Source organism: Grus americana, chromosome 1 (genome assembly GCF_028858705.1).
Source record: "Grus americana isolate bGruAme1 chromosome 1, bGruAme1.mat, whole genome shotgun sequence".
In the NCBI taxonomy this organism is placed as follows: Eukaryota; Metazoa; Chordata; class Aves; order Gruiformes; family Gruidae; genus Grus; species Grus americana.
The window spans coordinates 185,715,461-185,736,093 of NC_072852.1; the positions used below are offsets into that span (position 1 = coordinate 185,715,461).

Here is a 20,633-nt window from a genome sequence, read left to right on the forward strand (position 1 = left end):
GTGGCCCGAGCCTCTGTATAAGGAACATATGAGGAATGAGTAAACTCAGTTTTTTATGATTGATACACCATTTATGTTACTGTAGAAAGTTCAGTGTTTTTGTTGACAAATAGCAGAAATGGGGGAGATATTTTTGTCTTTTTAGTTAGTACTTCCAGCATCACTGAGTTTAAAGAAAATAGGGGACTTATGCTATTTGGTAGCGAAGTGAAACTGCTCACTTAGATGTCTACAATATTTTTCATATTTTGCTTAACTAAATGTTTTAATCGAACCACTACTATGATTTATTCGCTCGTACAACTCAATAATTTTGTAAGAGAATACATTGCCGTAAAGTTATTTTAATGAAACATCATCTATTGAATGAGTAAAAATGAGTTAGACTTACATGATAAAATTCACAGTATAAGGAAGAATATTCAGCATATTGGCAGTTCCAAGTAGTGAATAAAATATGGGTTACTTGATGCTGGGCAGAAAAAAAGGTATAAAAAACTTGCTGGACCTGTAGTGCCCTGTAGTAGTTGTTTGTTTTCATTTAAATCTGTATTGGGGATGATAAAGTAATTTCTATAACTTGCAAGAAAATCTGTGGCTTGTTAGAGGAGGAATGACCTAAATTAGCATTTAATTCAGAGAAGAGGCGGCATAATTTGGATAGCAAGGTGTTGCAGAAGAAGCTGGTGTGTGCAAATTGATCAGCTAGTTTTACAAAACTAACTGTGGATTGGTAACAGCACATGGGTTCAGTTGTGTTGCTGAGGTTTGGCAGGTGGAAGTGACAGCAGCTGGGGTTATTGCCCTGAATAAAAAGATATGGGGCGGAGGAGACCTTCTGTAACAAAAAAAGATTCAGTAATAACACAGTTTGTGGAACAGTGTTAACATCTTCTAAGGAAATAAAAAATTGCATGTCAGTGATGGAGATCTATTGCTTTTATCTCCTCTTTTTAACATAAACTATTTTATTAAACAGAAAAATACCATTCAGTTGTAAAGGGGACATTCATTATACAGTTACAACAGCTGAAAGTTTGGGTTTTTTTGTTTTGGTAGGGATTTTTTTTGTCCTTTTCTTATGGTCAGGGCCATCTGTTTAAAAAATACTGTGGTGATTATATGTAAACATTTAAATGTACTATGAGGTAGCATTGCTCCCCTGGCAGCTATTTCTTAATGCAGGTGGCTTCCTTGTGTCTAAGAAGCTGTCGGCAGTCTTGCTTGTACCATCTCTGAGGTACTAGGTGTCATTATACCAATTTATTTGTAGTGCTGGTACAATATAATTAAGCGATAAAGCAAACATTAAGCAAGTTTTACTTGGTGGGGGAGGACCTTTCTCTTCCCCTAGTATTTTCCAGGCCGTTTGCAGTATTCAGTGGATAGTGGTACTTGAGACTCCTTTAGCTGACATTTTTGGAAATGATCTTCATCATAATAAACCTAGAGATTCCATTAAAGGTAGCCGAAATTTTTTTGGGACATAGAATCACAATCCCCAGAAAGCAACATAATACAAGCTACAGTGATTCAGTTTAATTTACCTTGCTTTGCTATACTTCAGGAAAAAAGGACATATTTTGTAGTAGCTCTGTTGCAACGGTACATGCCCTCTGCGTCTTGGATCAATATAAAAATTGTACTTCAGTACCTCACAGAGGATTAAACTATCTGTAAACAAGGGAGCAAGACAACTTGGAAAGAATTATCAAAGCATGATCCCTGCAATTGTATCGAAATAGGAAAGAGTTCTTTAGCGGACTTGATAAAGTTAGTTATGCAGGGGAGTGCTTGTATCATCTGCTTTGCATGCCTAACGTTAGTGACTTAAATTTAGAAATAAAATAGTTTTAAGCTTTCTCTATAATTAATGTATAGGTATAGACATAGGCTTTTCCAGGGGATGAATCAGAGCATCCAGGTTAGGTTATAATTCAGAGCACAAGCCTCTTGCCTTTGACTGTATGTACGTAATGCAGAATCTAAAAGCAGATGATCTGAGTTATAGTTCCCATATATACAGTATATATATAGAAGTTGAAAGCTTTATTTTTAATTCTTCTGCTGGCTCATGTTGAAGAGCTGCATGAGGCATTAGAATGCCTTTGTTTATTGCTTGTTCTGTGGCTGCAAGACTTTATTTTTCAAGGCTGTTAATTTGGCATCTTACAAAAAAATAAAGGTCATGTTACAAAAAAGTGCCATATATTGCTATGCATTGTAATCATATGGTTAAATATGATTGTTTTAGACCAAATTTGACCTCTGTAAAATATATAAATCTCTTACCTGATCAGAATAGTAGTATGCAGGAGGTCATTCTGTTAGGTTGCAAATACTTCTTCCTTTAGGTTGAAAACTGGGGCAGCTTTTACTTCCGCTTATGTTATGCGTCTGTAACTTTCAGTGAAAGAGGCTGTTTGAGTGCAAAATATTGGTATCAATAGGCTATGTTAAATCTCTTCTGTGCATGTAATTTGAATTAAATTTAATACTTCATATATACTGTGATAGTCTCACACAGTAGCTTGAGAAACGTTCTTAAGACCAGGTTTGCATTTTCTGTGCAAATCAGGTTGGTTTCTGTTGAAGCTTCTGGTCTTTACTTTTCTTTTTTCTTTTTTTGCATAATGAAAGAACTATTTGATTGTTCTTTGCAGATGTCTAAATAAGCCACAATGTGCTGAACGAAGCACCTACAGGCCCCCCCTCCCTTCCCCCATTAGGGTATGTTCATATTGCAGGCTTGCAAACCTGTTGTTACTGTTTTGAAATTAGGATCCAAGCAGGCATACTGGAAAGCAAAAGACACTGATAGGTGATGCTGTTACTGGCAGACTCTTTCAAGAGATTAATATCTGTCTCTTGAAATGTTTCAAATTTTTTGGTTTTTTTGTTTTAAATTTTACTATTTGCCTTGAGTGGAACGAGTGGAAAAGAGCTTTAACAGTCACACAAATCTTAGGTGAAGAAAGTATCTTCTTTGCAGCAGTTGTTCTCTGGAGTTGCTTCATGACTTGTCATACCATCTATAGTAGACAATCTAGCTTTCTCAAAGACTGCTGGTTATGTTGAAATCCTATTCTTGGAAGGCTTCTAGGCATGCTCTGGGGGAGGTACAAAGTTGGGGAACAGAAATTTAATCATATGGGTAGCTCAATCTTGTACATAAGCACAGGCTTAACAAACTAATTATAATGCCTAAAGTGTACCAGTGTAAGGACATGCTCAATTTTTTTGGTTCTTCACTTTGGCTTGAATGCAGTCATGGAGTAAATGCAGTATGTTTATGAACTGTGAGTGAAGTAATCTTTTTAGTATTGTTTTCACTTATCTATAAAACTCTCTATTTTTAAAAAATCAGCTTGTAGAACAATATTCAGAATTAAAAAAAAACTAAAAAAATAATTCGCTCTAAGAATTCTTTTTCATCAGGCTGTTGGAGATCATTACTGGATTTTTGGAACGAGATGGAAGGGTTTTATTTGTGCAGTTGTCTTCCCAATGTATAATTTTATGAACTCTTAGCTAGTCCTTAAGCAAATATTATAGTTGAAATCCATATTCCTATGAGTAATCACGTTGAAATTGTTGAGCTTGTATAAACAACAAGCAATGTGCTTAGACCTGAGGACAGAATTACTGCTAGCACTGATCTGGAAAATTAATGAGTACAAATTAATACTTTCAGCTGTGTACTGAAACTTACCAATTTTGCATTATTGTGCACATTACTGCTCTGAAAAGCACTGACAATCATGTTTGTATTCTGTTCCAACAAACCTGTTCAGGAAGTTTCAGTGCTCTTGCATTAAATGTCTTGACAAAACGGCTCTAAGGAAAATGAAGGTTCTAGTTTGAGCTATTGTTCTTTTCTAGTTCAGCTGTGTTCTCTTCTTCTCCTGGCAGTAATGGTAACAGCAGTAGCTGGAGCAGTCTTGGTTTAGAAGGGGATATGTATGAGGAGAATTTATCCTTTCCAACATCAGACAGGTTGGTTGAGTTGAGAAATATAAACCAGATGGGTTCCTCATAATTAATGCATGAAATCATCATTTTGGAAAATAAAAATACAGTGCATTTTTAATGCTGATACATTAGTCACACTCTTCTCACTTAATCACAGTATGATTTTTTCATTAATTAATCCATACTGAATGGTTAAATTTTGCTGTGCTAAACTGATGAATGTGTTCTGCTTGCAAAATGAAAGGTCCCTTTCGTGCATGTTCTTGCTTGCAGTTTTACAAATCTTTACATTTACTTTTTCCATGCAAACTAGAGCTTGCTTCCTACAGGATTTCTGTTTTTTTCCTTTAGCGTGTGGAAACTTTCAAAATTGCTTGGTAATTGATTTTTGTAGAGCACTTATGACTTACAGCTTTGAATAATCTGTTCATACCTGTGACATAGATGGCTCAACCTTTTCACATATGAAGCAAAACTGAACTGTCCTCCTTAATTAAAATCAATAAGTTTTCTTCTTATTTTAAAATGTCTTCATATTACAATCCTTCTTTTTAACACCCTTCTCTTGTTTCTCTCTTCTCCCTTCTTTCCCTAAGAGCAAATCTTGCAAAGTTCATGATAAATCTGTTTCCAACATGAAATGGTGTGAGAAGCAAAGCTTCTTTTCGTGATCACTTAATTCTTTTATGATCTTCCCATCCTTTAACCTTCATTACAGTCTTAGGATTGGCTACATTGATTGTGCATATATTGGATTGTGTTAATATTTTTGTTTTATTTTCGAAATACAGTGATGGAACAGAAGATAAAGATGAGGACTCCAAGGATGCTGTAGAAGGTAATGTCAATTCCAGCATATACTACTCTGACCTGTGCACCTTACATGAATTATTATTGTTAATTCTTTGCTTTTGTAGTCTGCAAAACAAGGTGACAACCCTGTTATCCCTATCCATTGTAATGCACATCAGTCAAGTGTCAGAATATATCCTTAGATTAATACCCTGCACGTACCTCTTCACGCACTGAAATTTTCAGCCTTTGGGAAATGCTAGTCTCTGATGCTCACGCATGTATTTGATAACGTAGGGTAGTGAACTCTGATCAGCTTATTGAAAGCGTAAATGTACATGCATAGAATAACTTCTTTGTAAAATATTTGATAAGGACCCATGGCAATGCATCTGCATGGCTATGTTTGAGATACTGAAGAAGTTATTCAAACTGCCCATATTAATCTTGGAAGAGGACTCATGAGAAACAATGAAAAAACTTGGATTTGATACATTTGTATAATCTCTTTCTTCTTAGTGAAATATAAAATAGGGTCTATCCAGAATCTTGTTACAGCTTTCTGGTTTGTAGAAGATCTCTGCATTGGTTCCAATCTGATTGTAGTCCCAAAGGCTGTTAACTGAAATGAGAACAGCCTGAGTACGCAGTGTAGGAGGCTGATTGGAAGATGAGCTGATGTTAGAGCAAGTTGTAACAGAGCTTTTCTTTGTGTTGGGTATATTCTGAAGATGAAATAAGCATTTCAAGAAACCTCTGCTACCCATTTACAGAGGATGTTCAGCCATGTTGCATATGTTCAAATACAAATAGCCTTGATGTAAGCAGAAAGATGTGTGGTTTGGTTTGTTTGGTGGTTTTTTTTTTTCCTTTAACTCCTGAAAAAATGTATGGAAGTGAACCACATCTCTTAATATTTTTTTAAAATCAGATCTGACTATAAGGTTATAAGGAACTTAAACTAAATTATTTAGTGTTTTTCATCAGAAAAGAATTATAATTAAAATATTTTCTGCTCTGTAGGTTTCATCTATATACCATTACTTTCTTTTGGTCTTGACTTCAGAAAACTCTAGCATCTCAAGTGTTCGAATTTCTCAATTAAAATAGTGCTTGATTTTATTTCTTTACACAGTTTAGGTGTCTCCTGGAATGCAACAGAGTGCTTTATACTGTATTAAGGATTTTCTAGTGAAATTTTTCCAGTTTAATTTCCTCACCATCTCACTATTGTTTTGAAAAGACTTTCTGTTACTTTCATTGTAGGACCATTTAAATAGTATTCAAAGTAGGAAACCTTTGTACCTGGTCCTGTGCATTTGGAAGTTCTGTTCATGTCATACCTGGAAATGTCTGGCTTTTTGTAAGCTGACTGCACTTTGTTCACCAAAGAATTTGAAACAAAGCCTTGTTATTACAAAACGTACATCTATTTTATAAAACTAAAAAAGATATCAAAATTTCCCTGTGATACATTACCACAACGCTTTCTATCCACTAAGTGTCCTTCTTTTTTTTTTTTTTTTTTTAATAATTGATTCTTTCTCCTATAAAGATGTTAGATTCTGGGGCTCCTAGACAAATATTCTCTTGTCCACCAAATGCACGCTTATGCTGACAGTTCCACTAGCTAATTTTCTTTCTTTTTACCTCCTGGGGGAATCTGTTTTGTCTTGCTTAACTTTGCCAGTTAGGAATAAATACCTTACGTACCTCAATTTTCATAAGCTTGATTGGAAGAGTATTGAGATTGAGGTAAACTGCACACGAACGTATGTTTTTATTGCAAATATATTCCTTGTTTCTAGAGAGTTAAGTCCAGTAATCTGCAAACAGACTTCAAGAACAACTTGGAGAGCACTACACATATGCTTTAGTTGGTTTGGAGGGTGTTACAAAGGATTACTGTGATAGCTGGATACGGAAATTCAGAGTGGGAACAGAAGATGACAATCCTGTAGTTTCTCTGTGTTACTAATGCAACTGCTCTTCTAAGACACTGTTACTTTTTGGAACTCATGCTGTAAAGGAAGTGTTCAAAAATTGGATAGGCCTCAGTAAAAACGGCACTATATTTTGGAAAAACTCAGAGGCTGTCTGAGCAGTCTGCCTGTACAGGAAAGAATTCTGAAATACACACTTTTTTAAAATTTAGTAGATGAAGACATAGCAAAAAATAGCAGTTGGGAACGGAAATGACTGACGGACAATGTGAGAGCCATAGCTGTTCAGTTTATGAAAGGCTGTGTTAAATTCCTTGTCATTTGGAATATACATTAAAGCTTAGATGTCTTTTAATGCTCAGCTATGTTTGCGTACAATTGTAAATGGGACAAACAGTACTTCTGTATGTGAAAGTACAGAAACACTTCAGACCAGCATGATTTTTTCCTTTCATGTTATCTGTGTGTACTAAATTGAGGGTTTTTTTAGGACAATATAGTCTAAACAATGAACTACAGAGAAATTTTTTTGAAACAATTTGAAGCTACAGATTTGATGATTTTATTTTTAATATTAGGTTTGGAGCAAATACAAAAGACTTTAGCAATAGTGAATATTGATCTGGAACCAAATCTAGTGGACCCCCAGCTCAGAGCAGCGCTCCAGTGGCTGGCAGCTTCTGAAACAGAGGTGTCTGATCTTCACTTTCATGACACTGCTGCAAGGGAATTTGTCTTTGTAAGTACTTGGATTTGGTGGGTGGCGGGGAAGGGGAAGGGTTTGCTTGATTTCCGTTTGCTGTGATAAACCAGCTGCTACTACTTTATTTGCCACTCAATAATAATGAGGTATTTGCTGTTGAGGAAAATCATTATTTAAATCCTGAGAGGTCAAAGTGGAACAGCCTGTATAGCCTGTGCATGTAACATAAATAAAACAGTATTAATCAAAGCCGAGTTAATTTCTTTCACAAGTTATTTTGCTTGTTTTACTCTAAAAAGAATACAATTATACCATTTTTTGTTTAGTGAAAAATATATTTTTTTCCAAGCATTTTTTACTTAGCATTTAATTGTCTATAAATTGAATCTTTCTGAGAACTTGCTTAGGCAAATTAATTTCTAACTTAATATTCTGATGTTCTGCCTCCAGGTTTTTTTGCTAGCAAACGCATATTTTCTTATCAGAAAGAAGTTTAGGTTTTAATTAAATATTAAGTATGTTTTTATTCTGTAAGAAACTGCAACCAAAACTATAAAGAAGGAAGGCTCAGTAAAATTGTTTAATTCTTAGGTGCCTTTATTTTGGTTTTATAGATTGAATTTAATATGTGACCAAAGAGAAAGCAGAAGTTTAACGAATTAGGCTTTAGGATCCATTCAAGGGTACTGAGGGAGCTGGCACAAGGGCTCACCAAGCCACTGTCCATCATTTATCAGCAGTCCTGGCTAACTGGGAGGTCCCAGTTGACTAGAGGTCAACAAATGTGATACCCATCTACAAGAAGGACTAGAAGGAGGATCTGGGGAACTAGAGGCCTATTAGTCTGACCTTGGCACCAGGGAAAATTATGGAGCTCGTCATCTTGGGTGCCATCACGTGGCATGTACAGGGCAATCAGGCCCAGTCAGCATGGGTTTATGAAAGGCAGGTCCTACTTGGTGAACCTGATCTTCTTCTATGACGAGGTGATCCGCTTAGTGGGTGAGGGAAAAGCTGTGGATGTTGTCTGCCTGGACTGTAGTAAAGCCTTTGACACCATTTCCCACAGCATTCTCCTGGAGAAACTGGCTGCTCATGGGTGTACGCTTTGCTGGGTAAAAAACTGTCTGAATGGTCAGGCCCAAAGAGTTGTGGTGAATGGAGTTACATCCAGTTGGCAGCCAGTCATCAGTGGTGTTCTCCAGGGCACAGTACTCTTTAATATCTATATTAAAGAGCCAATGCTCTTTAATATCTGTATCAATGATCTGGACGAGGGGATCGAGTGTACCCTCGGTATGTTTGCAGACAGCACCAAGTTGTGTGGGAGTGTTGATCTGCTTGAGGGCAGGAAGGCTCTACAGAGGGACCTGGACAGGCTGGGTCAATGGGCTGCTGCCAACTGTATGAAGTTCAACAAGGCCAAGTGCCAGGTCCTGCACTTGGGTCACAACCACCCCGTGCAACACTACAGGTTTGGGGAAGAGTGGCTGGAAAGCTGCCCAGCAGAAAAGGGCCTGGGGGTGTTGGTCACCAGCCAGCTGAATATGAGCCAGCAGTGTGCCCAGGTGGCCAAGAAGGCCAACAGCATCCTGGCTTGTATCAGAAATAGCGTGGCCAGCAGGACTAAGGAAGTGATCGTCCCCCTGTATTCGGCACTGGTGAGGCCGCACCTCGAGTGTTGTGTTCAGTTTTGGGCCCCTCACTACAAGAAGGACATTGTGGTGCTGGAGCATGTCCAGAGAAGGGCAACAAAGCTGTGAAGGGTCAACAGCACAAGTCTTATGAGGAGCACCTGAGGGAACTGGGCTTGCTTAGGCTGGAGAAAAGGAGGCTGAGGGGAGAACTTATTGCTCTCTACAGCTACCTGAAAGGAGGTTGTAGCGAGGTGGGTGTCAGTCTGTTTTTTCCAGGTAACAAGAGGAAATAGCCTCAAGTTGTGCCAGGGGAGGTTTAGATTGGATATTAGGAAAAATTTCTTCACTGAAAGGGTTGTCACGCACTGGAACAGGCTGCCCAAGGAAGTGGTTGAGTCACCATCCTTGGAGGTATTTAAAAGAGGTGTAGATGTGATGCTTAGGGACGTGGTTTAGTGGTGGACTTGACAGTGCTAGGTTAATGTTTGGACTTGCTGATCTTAAAGGTCTTGTCCAACCTCTCAGTGATTGTGTGATTCTAATTAGCGTCTCTTAGGGAAGGGTCAGAATTTTGGTATGTGTACTGACCTGAGTATTTCCATCACAAACATGTAAGAGAAACTTCTTATTTCATAAAAAATATTCCTTTAGGCTACACACCAAACTGTACATGAGAATCTGGCATTTATTATATTTGACCTATTTTTTTAAATCTTTTACAAAGGAATTATTTTAACATTACCTGGCTACTGCAAGGCTAAATTAACATACATATATATATATATATATAGGAGGAATGGTAAATTATCAAAGATTTTTATTTTGTGACCTGATAACATGTGAAAAGGCATTAACATGATGCCATTAGTATGTTTTTAATAATTAAGATCTGGCAAAAACGACGTGTGTATCAGCATATTAAAGAAGGAAAAGCTTGCTCTCAGTTCTGAAATTCAGTATTGAATCTTCAACATGGTGCTTTCCAAAGCTCAAATCATCATTTTGGGAGAAAAGGGGAGTGACCAGGAAGTAGAGGTCAGTGTGACTAAAGAGACACCCAAACTTAGATGAATGTGTGCACCTGTGGTGCTTTGTTACTGTAGATTGTGTTAAGAGTGTGAAAGATACCTAGAGGTCAGTCTGGATCATACTTAGGCTGAATTTTCTGAAGAGTGGCTTCTCCCTTTTTAGCCCAGAAAAATAGTGCTAGTTTTGTTTTTCTTTTGCATATGTAACTATGTGGTATATGTATTTAATCTCAAGAGTAGGAAGTCTTGCATTCTTATTTAAAATAACCCAGAAAATTGGGAAATGTCTTTTGGGCAAGTCAAATTCTCTGTGCTCCTTTTCTGGAGGTAGGTATGTTTGATTTGGAATTCTTTCAGAAATATGTTTTGTTGTAGATCAGTTCTGACACTTAGAGTGGACTTCATGCTTTCATAAACTAGAAGGCAGTTTGAGAATACTTTTCTCCATTTCTGTTTTTATTTGAAACTGTTGGGTTTAATCCTTATATTCACATGTTCCTTCCCTGTTACGGTTTGTAAGTATCTTAACATGAAGGAGGAAACACTTCTTCTGTTCTTACATGCCTGCCCTGGCATTCTCTGAAGTTCTTTTGATGTGAATGAGTTGAGTTTAGTGACTACAATCGTTCTGACCTCATGAGTTGTTTTTGTTATCTTTTGCATCCATTTCATGCTTGTCGTATGTGGAGTGCAGTGTTGCAAATACTCAGGCAGAATAGTGATAGGACCCACAAGCGTTAATAGTAATCCCCTTTTTGTGTGTGTGACACCCTTGTATCTTACACTGCAACATATGTAAGACAAAAAATAAATGGCAGGTGCCTTTTTTTTTTTTTAATTTTCCCTGGAGTCTCTCATTCTTCTGCCAGCTCTGACTTAATAGATTTCAAAGTTGTGATTCTACTATTTAAGCCAATGCCTGCAGACACATAGGAAAGATATTATTAGCTGGCAGTGTATCTGAACACCACTCTAGCTACTCTAATAAGAGAATATGCTGAGAAGAGCACTCTGGAAAATAGTAGTGTGTATTATGTATGCACTCCTAAACAATTGTAATATTTTTCTACTTGACACTTCAGTCATAAATTGATACTGAGTTGACACCTAAAGGTAAAACATAAGACCTTCAGGCAGACAGTAGTCATGCAGTCTTGAAAATGTTAAAATAGTTAATTGATTCACTTAGTTTCATAGACTAAATCTTAGTTTTCCAAATACAGTTATGCTAAAATGAATTAAAATCTTGTTTCTCCCCCTGGAGGTAGGGAATGGTTACCTAGTTTTTATTCCATCCCATTTCCAAATTGGAATGCATTACACTGTCTTCTCTACAGACTTGTGCCCTTGTCTATTTTGTGCTGTTTGTGTCTAAACTAAATTACCAAACCCCAAAAATTCACCTGTTGTGTCAGTCTGACTCGGCATCTCTCACTGTTTCTTAGAGTTCAAAGGAAAGTATAGAATTTTCAGAGCACAGGCTCTGTCTGAATAATCTTGTATAGGAAAGATTAGGATGCATACAAGTATACTTGATGAGTTTCGGAAGTTAAAATATATTTCAGAAATTTTCAGATTATAAATTCAGAGAATGAAGACTTTCCGGAAGGATGCTTGTAATTGTATTAAGGTCCTTTTTAAAAATAAATTGTTCTTTCAGGATTGTATTAATAAAAGCAAGATGTCTAGTAGTACAAAATAAGAAGTCTTGGGGGTAGTCCCAGCCTGGTCCTGGTGATCTCTGACCCAAACTGAGGGTCTTAAATTAGCACTAGTAGTTCGCAGTTCTGTCACTAGTAAAGCTAGACAACTACCTCCAGAGGGCACTACAGCCCAGCAGAAAACTAAACTGACCTCTCTATACTGATTTCTCACAGTTTTGATCATCTCGAAGGTACTTTGGGAAGTTACCTCAGTTACTTGAACCTGGACTTTGGATCACATAGAAAACAGTAATTTTCACTATAAGCAGTTGGTGGGTTCGGGAAGGGAGGAAAGGCTTGTTTGAGCTAATCACAGCAGGGTAATGAGCCACTGATGCGATGTGGCTGTGTAAAAGACAAAAATACTCCTAGCATATATCAGGCAAGGAATTACTTGCTGCAGCTGGGTATGAACTCTACTTAGGGATACATGTTATGCTCAGCAAGGCAGAAGGAAGTTGAATACCTATGAATGGAGCAAAATACGTGTGTTAGGAGCTAGAACAAGAAATCAGTAAATTAGAATAGATAGTTCTTAACTTTTTTAGAAGCCTGAGAGTGTGGATATGCAAGCGTCTGGATTAAAAAAAACCCCAAATATGTATGTTGTATTTTTAATCAGACCTTACCTAGCTGTTTTAGTATTCCTGATGTCTGTTTTGAGTAAACTTCAATATTTTGCTTATCTGACAGTAAGAAACAGAGTTGGCTAAAGAAACAGTAGGACTGAACTTTTAACTCTAAATTAAACCAGAAAGATTGGTGAAGTGAGGTGCCAAATCTGTCATCTTACTATGGTGATATCCTCTTATGTGGAGAGAAGTTTTACACTCTATTTGCTTAAGTAGATCTTTGGACACTAGCCAAACTTTGGCATAAGAAAAATGACCATTCTTTTATAAACCGACAAACACCATTTACAAAATTGCCTGTTGTAGACTGTAAAACTCTTGCTTCCTGTGCTGTATTTTAAAAGTGACAAATAATTCACAGAAATAACTACAGATCTCAGTCCCGTTTTATGTAGAAAATATGGTTTTTTTCACTGAAAAAAGTTTCAGTATTCAGGACTTACTGTACTCAAGATTAGAGGGGATCTTTTTTGCTTGTTCAAGTTAATTCTTTTCTCAATAAGTTAATTGTTTTATACATGTTTTTATGCCCACACTCTTCCTGTCCATTCTATCACCTGCCTTGTTGCAGCTGGAGCATCACGTAGGTGAAGAAGCAGAGAGAAATTGTCTTACTTGACTTTTTTTCTCTAATAGAATTTCATATTTCAATCTGGTAGGTCTCATAGAAGAAACATTACGAATTTTTAATTTTGTAGCTGTGGGAGCTATTTCACTCAATGCTCTTTATGACGACTTTTTTTTTAAGCTTATTTATAGAGTATCATGGTAAGGACTATAAAGGCAATAAAATTTTACAGTTCCAAAGAATAAGCAGGGTAGGTGTCTAAATTGTCTTTATTAAATGCAGCATTGACAGTTGTGTAGAAGGCTACAAAGAATAGTTTGTGTGTTGTGGTTTTTTGTTGGGTGTATTTTTTGGTTTTGTTTTTTAACTAAAAGGGGTTTTTTTATTCTTGGGCAAACTGGCAAATTCATCCTTGTCTTAGGGCAGGCTTTCTTCTGTATGTAGCTGAGCTTGACACAGAATCACAGATTGGTAGGGGTTGGAAGGGACCTCTAGAGATCATCTAGTGCAACCCCTCTCCTAGAGCAGGATCACCTACAGCAGATTGCACAGGGTCGCATCCAGGTAGGTTTTGAATATCTCCAGAGAAGGAGACTGCACAACCTCTCTGGGCAGCCTGTGTCAGTGCTCGGTCACCCTCAGAATGGAGAAGTTTTTTCTCATATTCAGATGGAACTTCCTGTGTTCCAGTTTGTGCCCGTTGCCCCTTGTCCTGTCACTGGGCACCACTGAAAAGAGTCTAGCCCCTTCTTCTAGACATCCACCCTTTAGTTATTTCTAAGTATTGGTGAGATCCCCTCTCAGTCTTCTCTTCTCCAGGCTAAACAGACTCAGCTCTCTTGGCCTTTCCTCATAATAAGCAGAGGAAGATTTTTGCTTGGACTCCTGCGCAAAAAAAAAAAAATGTTTTCAGCTACACTGATCTGTGCTCCCAAGTGGTAGTTTAACTTAACCCTCACCTTTTCCTCTTCCTCAAGATGTTATAATTTCCCAACTCTGAAGACACTGTTTTCATTGAGGGTAGCATCTGTGCCACCCAAACCACACTATATGTTGTGCAAGGAAAATCCACATCCTTTTATTAAGACTGAGTTTTGTCTTTTTATATGTGCATTATTGGCATGGGAGGGGTGGCAAATGCCTTAATCTTGTGTTCAGAATTTCCTGTTTTCTGCAGTCTTGATGAACCACAGCCCTCATACCTGTGGCACCACATCATTTGAAGATGTCGCTCCCTCCAGAAGAAAATTTTGTGAAAACTGCCCTAAAGAAAAGTGCCGGATTCTTGCGGAAGTTTTTGTTTTTATAGATGTGGGAATAACGATTAACTCATTACAACTGATCTCTTATGAGCTAATGTTTCAAGAATAACTTCTGTAACTGTTAATCAGGATGTGCTGGTCAAAATATTTTTTTTTTGTGTTCCCCTGTCTCCCCTTTAGCTTTCCAGAAGACTGCGAGAAAGAGATTGGAAAGTTGGAGATCTCTTGCAAGCGGTGCTGAAATATTGTGAAATGATAGAGAAGGCATCTGATGGAGAGCAAGCTCTGAATAAGTCTTTGGTTGGTTGGCTTCTGGAAAATGTCTGAAAAATCCAAAGATGCAACACTCTTCACTTCATTCCCCTTTTGAAAGGAGATAGGAAGAACAGAGATATGTAAAGTAAAACTCAACTAATGAATGTTCAAGTAATTGCCATTTAAAAGACTTTGAGGTGAAAGTCAAAATAGCTGTGCTGTGCTTTGTGATACTGTGCACATGGTATGTTTATTCAGTCCATAATCGGTATTGTCCACCCATGCATAACTTGTATTTACTGCTGTGTTCAGACCATGGAAATATTTATGAAAAAAATCCCTTGTCTATGATGATAGTTCAGAGGAGAGAGTCTCAGGTGTGATATTCAGGATCCCTGCTGTGCGAGGATAGCTCTTTTTCCCACTTGTATGTGTGCTGTATTCACAGTGGGACTAAGAGCGCTGATGTTCTGCAAAAATCTGTTCTGGAATACCTTGCTGCAGACAATGGAAAAAAATTGCCAATATTGGCCAGGTGTTACATGCCCAAGGGCACCATTGCCAGGAAGAAAATTGTGACTTGTGCAAGCAGCCCCTTAATACAGTCTGGCTTCATAGCCACCTTTATCAAGTTAACTTTATGTGAAGATGTGAGAGTCTGCTCTCAAATTGTTGAGATGCAAATACATGTTCCCTTTTATTGACTGCTATAGAGCTGGTAACTTCTGGTGGTAGAACAGAGTGGGTAGCTGAGCATAATTTCATACATACTTCTTCAGCAAGGATTCCTGAAGCTTTCCAGTGAAGTTTAAATTGCTAAATTTCTTACTGAAGTTTTTTGTATGCAGATACTTCTGTGACATTAATTCTGTGTCGAAGAACTTGTATGTTAGCCTCTCACATACATGTGTTAAAAGTAGCAGATAGAAACTTCTTCCTCTGAGGATTTTGGTCATCTTTTTGACTAGTCTAATTCTTTATTTCTTAGCCTCTATATTTGAATTTTCTTTTCAGTAATAAAGAGAATTTTGTTACTCAGTGAGCACTGAAGCGTTTAGCAAAGAAAGCTAATTAAAACATAAAGGAGAAATTTCTTGCAAATTGATTTTTCATTTTTCTTAACTACCTTCACTGAATTTTTTTAAAGGCACTTTTAATCAAGTCGTCTTAGCAGTCTAATCAGGTTTCTCACCAGTGCTGCTGACTTGCCTTTCTGTCTGAAGGGAAATTCGGACCTATACACTGGGGTTTTGGGTGTTGTTTTTTTATACATCCTTTGAGAGAAAAAGGCATGTGCTGGTAATTACAAGGTTGCCACCTCAAAACTCATATCACTTGCAAGAGAATCATGGAGTCTTAACTTATTTTGGATGGACAAAAGAATCTTAATAGCTTTTTCAGAGGAAAAATATACTGTTGATATGGTGGGAAGTTTCTGATCCCAAACAAGGAGAGATAAAGTTTCTAAAGCTATTCATTAATTTTATTGGAATGTGTACAATTCTGATTTCCCCTACCCTACCTACCATGAGGTGTCCCACTGGTAAACTCAAGAGCACTCTCCTTGCAATGTCTTTTGTGTTTCAGGAGGTCATTCCACTGGTCTTTTTTTACAGAGACCTAGTTTGGTTTAGTCCTCATTTGTCATCTGGATTTCTGCCTTGGATCTCACAAAGTTCACCCTTCTCACCAAGTTACAGATTTTTAACATTTTTGTATATGCACATGTATGTTCACACTTGTGCATACACACATAGATATGTATATGTATCTGTATGTGAATGAGATCTCACCAATATGAAGTTGTAATGTAAATTTTTACCATAACTTAAAATTACGTTATGCTTATAGTTTATTACCTCACTTTGTATATCATTTCACTGATTGAAAGATCTATGTCATGTGACAAAAAGACCAAAAACCATTACGAAGTCTTTTGTCTTGTTATAGGTAATATAATGCCAAGCGTCAGGAATCATTTTTCTCTAGAGCCCAAAGAGGTGTGTGTGAAATTATCTTAATTCTTGTATTTGGAAGATGGGGCTAGTAACACATATTTTTGAAGAGTTGTACAAAAGTTGTCTAGATCTCTTTTTTTTTTTTCCTCCCCAACCCCCCATACTCCTTTCTTCCATGTTTTTTTAAGGTTGTCTTTCAGTGTTGTTTCAGACAAAAACTTGAAACAATTCCCTGGCTGTAACATCTTCCCTTTAACACAGTGATAATGTACTTATACAAATTTACCTATAAAATTGAAATGTGAAGAAAATAAATTACTAAAAACAGTGCCTCAGGACTAAACTTTGCTCTGGGTTTTGGACCCTTGCATTCTCACCAAGTGGAATTTCAGGACGTGTGGATACAGTAGTACTAGTAGAATGTCTCTGTACAAGTCCAAAACCAAATTGAGAAAGATATTGAAGGCATTGTAAATGTACAAAGCTGTACATCTGGAAAAAAAACCCCAAACCCAACAACAAAACACCACTACAGGAACAGCCAGTTTTTAACTGATTTATTCAGTATGTTGAATTTTATAAAATTGAAGGTTGGGTTTTTTTTCCTTTTTAATTACTTTCCTGGAGAAAGGCAGAAGATTGTGCGATTCTCATAGCTTACAACTATTCAAAAAGTTAAGTAGACAATAGTTGCACTAAGAATGATTTTTATAAATGGAATCTTGTTTTCAGACTGGATCAAATACATTATGTAACTATTGATTGGTGTTATATTAAGGAAGAAATTGATTTATTAGCCTCTGAGGACAGTAGCATAGGGTCCAAATTTACATGAGAAAAAAAAGGTTGTACTCAATTTTTACTTAAATCCCCGTAATTTTCTACACCAATTGTTTTAAATTTGTTCTGGATGACTTGACTTTTCTCCTTGGGTATCAAAATTGGGATAGCATTAAACTAGCCTGGCAAAATTACTATAATTTAATAATTTTAATAATCTTTGGGATACCTTACTCTGACTATATCTAACTGGTGCTGTCTGCCATATTAGTGAGAAAGCTGTTCTTTGGTAATGTGAGTCTTAAATTATGCTGTTACTGAGTTTATTTAAAACTCCTGACCACAAATACAGAAGTGTAAATGAAAACTGTAAAAACATGAAAAGCCACATTTTGGTCCATTTAAACCAGATAACTCTGCTTTATAAACAAGCATAATATGGTAGTTTGTTTCATCTTGCATTTTTTTTCTGTATGGGAAACCTGACTTGGTAATTTAATTTTTAAGTTGAGGAAAATATATACAATGGTAGCGTTGTTCCAGAAGACACCCTGTCTTAAACATTTCATAAATACATTTGGTGTTCTGAAAAAATGGAAGTGTTTGGATGTTTTGTAAGATTCTGTAGAAAAAGCACTTTGAAAATAGTCCCTCTATAAATTAACAATTAAAAGCGGCCACATTTAAAACACATTTAAACATTCAGAACGGGGTGCATAAATAATACAGAAGTATACATAAAGCCTTAAAATAAAAACCAAACAAAACTCAAACCCATATGCTAAAATTAAAGAGGATTTGCTGACTCAAAATAAGGATGGGAAAAAAGTAGCTAAGACGATGTACTTGATTGCAATTTGTGTAGTATCTTTGTTCTTGAGTTTTAAAAGATTGTGTCAGCTTTTTAAAAAACATACAAAACCCAAAAACCTAGCAACCCACATTCCGAGACTAATTAGGTCTCTCAAAAATGGTATCAGATTTTAAATGTTACATTTTCTAATGTAACTTTGGGACCTTTTCTATGAAGAGCCACATGTTGTTGGAGATGGGAACACAGTAAGTAATAAACACTGTCAGCAGCGCAAAAACCCCCTAGTTTTACACAGTTGATTTGCAAATTAAAATACAAGGTTCAGGAATAATTTTAGTGTAAGAATTTTGGCTTTTCTGCAAGAGCCACTACTGTCGAGCATTTACTGTACTTGAGCTCTGAAGAGGCAAGTACAGAGCCCAGCCACTGTAGTCACTTTATTTTGTACCATCTTTGTACATTCCTGTTGTATAGCTGGAGTTGTAGTTTTAGAGGGCCTTTGTTCTGTTGTAATGTCTGAATAATATTTAATACTAAAATTTATTATAATTTGCTGGAACTGCTGCTTATTTGTGCAGTGTTACAGTAATTCACAGCCCAGTTAGTGATGCAATTGTATACCAAAAGCAGTTTGAATAACTATAAATGTTTATGTAACTGTACTCAATGAATATGAAGGTCTTGTACTGTATAATGGTGACGAGTTTTGCCATTTTAGTAATTTAACTATACTCAGTTTTCAGATTATGAACTCCAGGTTGCACTAAATTTGTCCTTGTTTTAGCAGTGGCTTAAAATAAAACACATTTCACTGGCTTCGAGAGCACTGTCATTTCTTGTAAATTCATAGACTATTATTTTTCTTTTCAGCTAACACAACTAAGATTGGTCTTGGTCAGTGGTTGTGTGAAGGCGCTTGAAGAATGGTATAGTAAATAGTGCATCAGTAGATGGCATACTTCATACAGAATTAAATTGGTGTCCAGGAAGAATGTGAGAACACTGTTTTACCGTCTTTGGGTTGAAAGGTAAACCCATAGTTGTGGTTATGTGAAGTAAAGTGTTGCATGGATTCTGTGAGGAGAGACTGGGCAAGAAATTCACTCAGATATCTCAACACGAGTAGGATGTAATAACCAGTCTACGTCAATCTCATCTTACCTCGAAGCTAGGTTAGAGGGAGGTTGGCTTGATATTTCTGTGTGCACTGAGGTTGGTCTTTGGCACATTGTACAGTGTTTGGGGAATTGGTGTAAAAGCCAGCTTTAGAGTCTTCCGGACAAATGCAAAAATACATTACTAATGAAAATGCTGTATGAAACATGAAGTTTCATAGGCTTATTCAAAATCCTCAAGTGTTTCGGTATCTTGTGAAATCTACCAAACAGCCTACCGTCGAGTACCCCAAAATAGTAGCGCTGAGCAGAGATGTGCACAGATACGGTTTGTAAGGTTTAGAAGTACTGCTGTTGCCTGTCTTAATGTTTTTTGATGTATGTGTTATGAATCTACTAATCTCAGCTGGGTTTCATTTCAAGCATTAGGAAATTTTTGCTGAAGTTACTTTTAAACCAGTAAACACGCACAACTCTACTTGAATCTTTATTTTTGCAATGGTTGTTTGAAGGAGGTTTCTATAGTATTTATGAGATTATTTCCAAAAGGAGCATTCTTTTGTTTCATTACCGTATCTGTTTCAAAGATCTTTTTTTTTTTTTTTTCGATTTGGGTAAGGCTTCACGTTCAATCATGCAGAAAATATACATTAACTGAACCAAGTAAACATTTAAATTATTCTTAAAATATTGTACAGCCAAAAAAGATGGGTGGCAAGTTTGGGAACAAAAAAAGAGATTTTTGTGAAGGGAAAGAGGAGGATATTCATGTGGAAGATTAGTCTGAGCTTTTTTTCTTCCTGCCTGGACTCTATTTTTCTTTCTTTCAGCAGTCTGGTTCTGGCTGGCTTTATTCAACCACAGAACAGTATCCATGCACTTTGTTTAACCTTGGTGTATTAAATTGAAAGTTAAGTCTCCAGCTATTCCGTAGTCTTTGCTTAACACGTGTGCTACTCTGTCTCTTGCTGCCGTTGCTCGGACCTTCCTCTCGCTCCGTAGCCTGAGTTTCTGGTGTGACTGAATTCCATGCTGGTTACTGCTCCGAGCCTCTGGTTGGAAGGTGGCTACGGAAAGTGAGTCATGCCAAAGCCTAAGAAATGTACCCAGAGCACTAACCTTACTGGTTATTGAGCACCATATTAATCAAATGCTGTCTCTTCCCCTGCTGTTAAGGCAAACCACAAAGCGTGTGACTGCCTGGGGCAAGGGAACTAACCATGACAAGCATGAGACCATGTCTGTGGTCAAGGTACTGGCTATCTAGTCTGTGACCACACAACACCTTTCCACAGGAATTGTGAAGACTGAAATTGGGGCCTTTATGTAGTGAAGATATGTAGTCTGTCTTGCCTTCATTCCTCCAAAAGTTGCTGCTGCTTCTAGGACTGTGAAGGAGCTTTGTGTGTATGTATTTGGGTGTTTTCTTTGGGTTTTGTTTTTAATTAACAATAGGCAAAAGAGAACACCT

At 37.0% G+C, this 20,633-nt stretch overlaps 1 protein-coding gene across 8 annotated transcripts in view; it reads left to right on the top strand.

Annotated features, from left to right (window-relative positions):
• Positions 1-18,863, top strand: part of AKAP11 (A-kinase anchoring protein 11) — a 48,908-nt gene extending 30,045 nt beyond the window's left edge. For 3 of the 8 annotated variants that reach the window (XM_054823539.1, XM_054823577.1, XM_054823557.1), the window contains 4 exons: positions 3,883-3,996; positions 4,764-4,810; positions 7,286-7,446; positions 14,421-18,863. In XM_054823539.1, coding sequence (XP_054679514.1) covers positions 3,883-3,996; positions 4,764-4,810; positions 7,286-7,446; positions 14,421-14,567 — 469 coding nt within the window. In that variant the 3' untranslated portion in view covers positions 14,568-18,863. The remainder of the gene's footprint in view (positions 1-3,882; positions 3,997-4,763; positions 4,811-7,285; positions 7,447-14,420) is intronic. The other 5 variants (XM_054823567.1, XM_054823597.1, XM_054823548.1 and 2 more) reach the window with 4 other exon arrangements.
• The last annotated feature ends 1,770 nt before the right edge of the window (positions 18,864-20,633 follow it).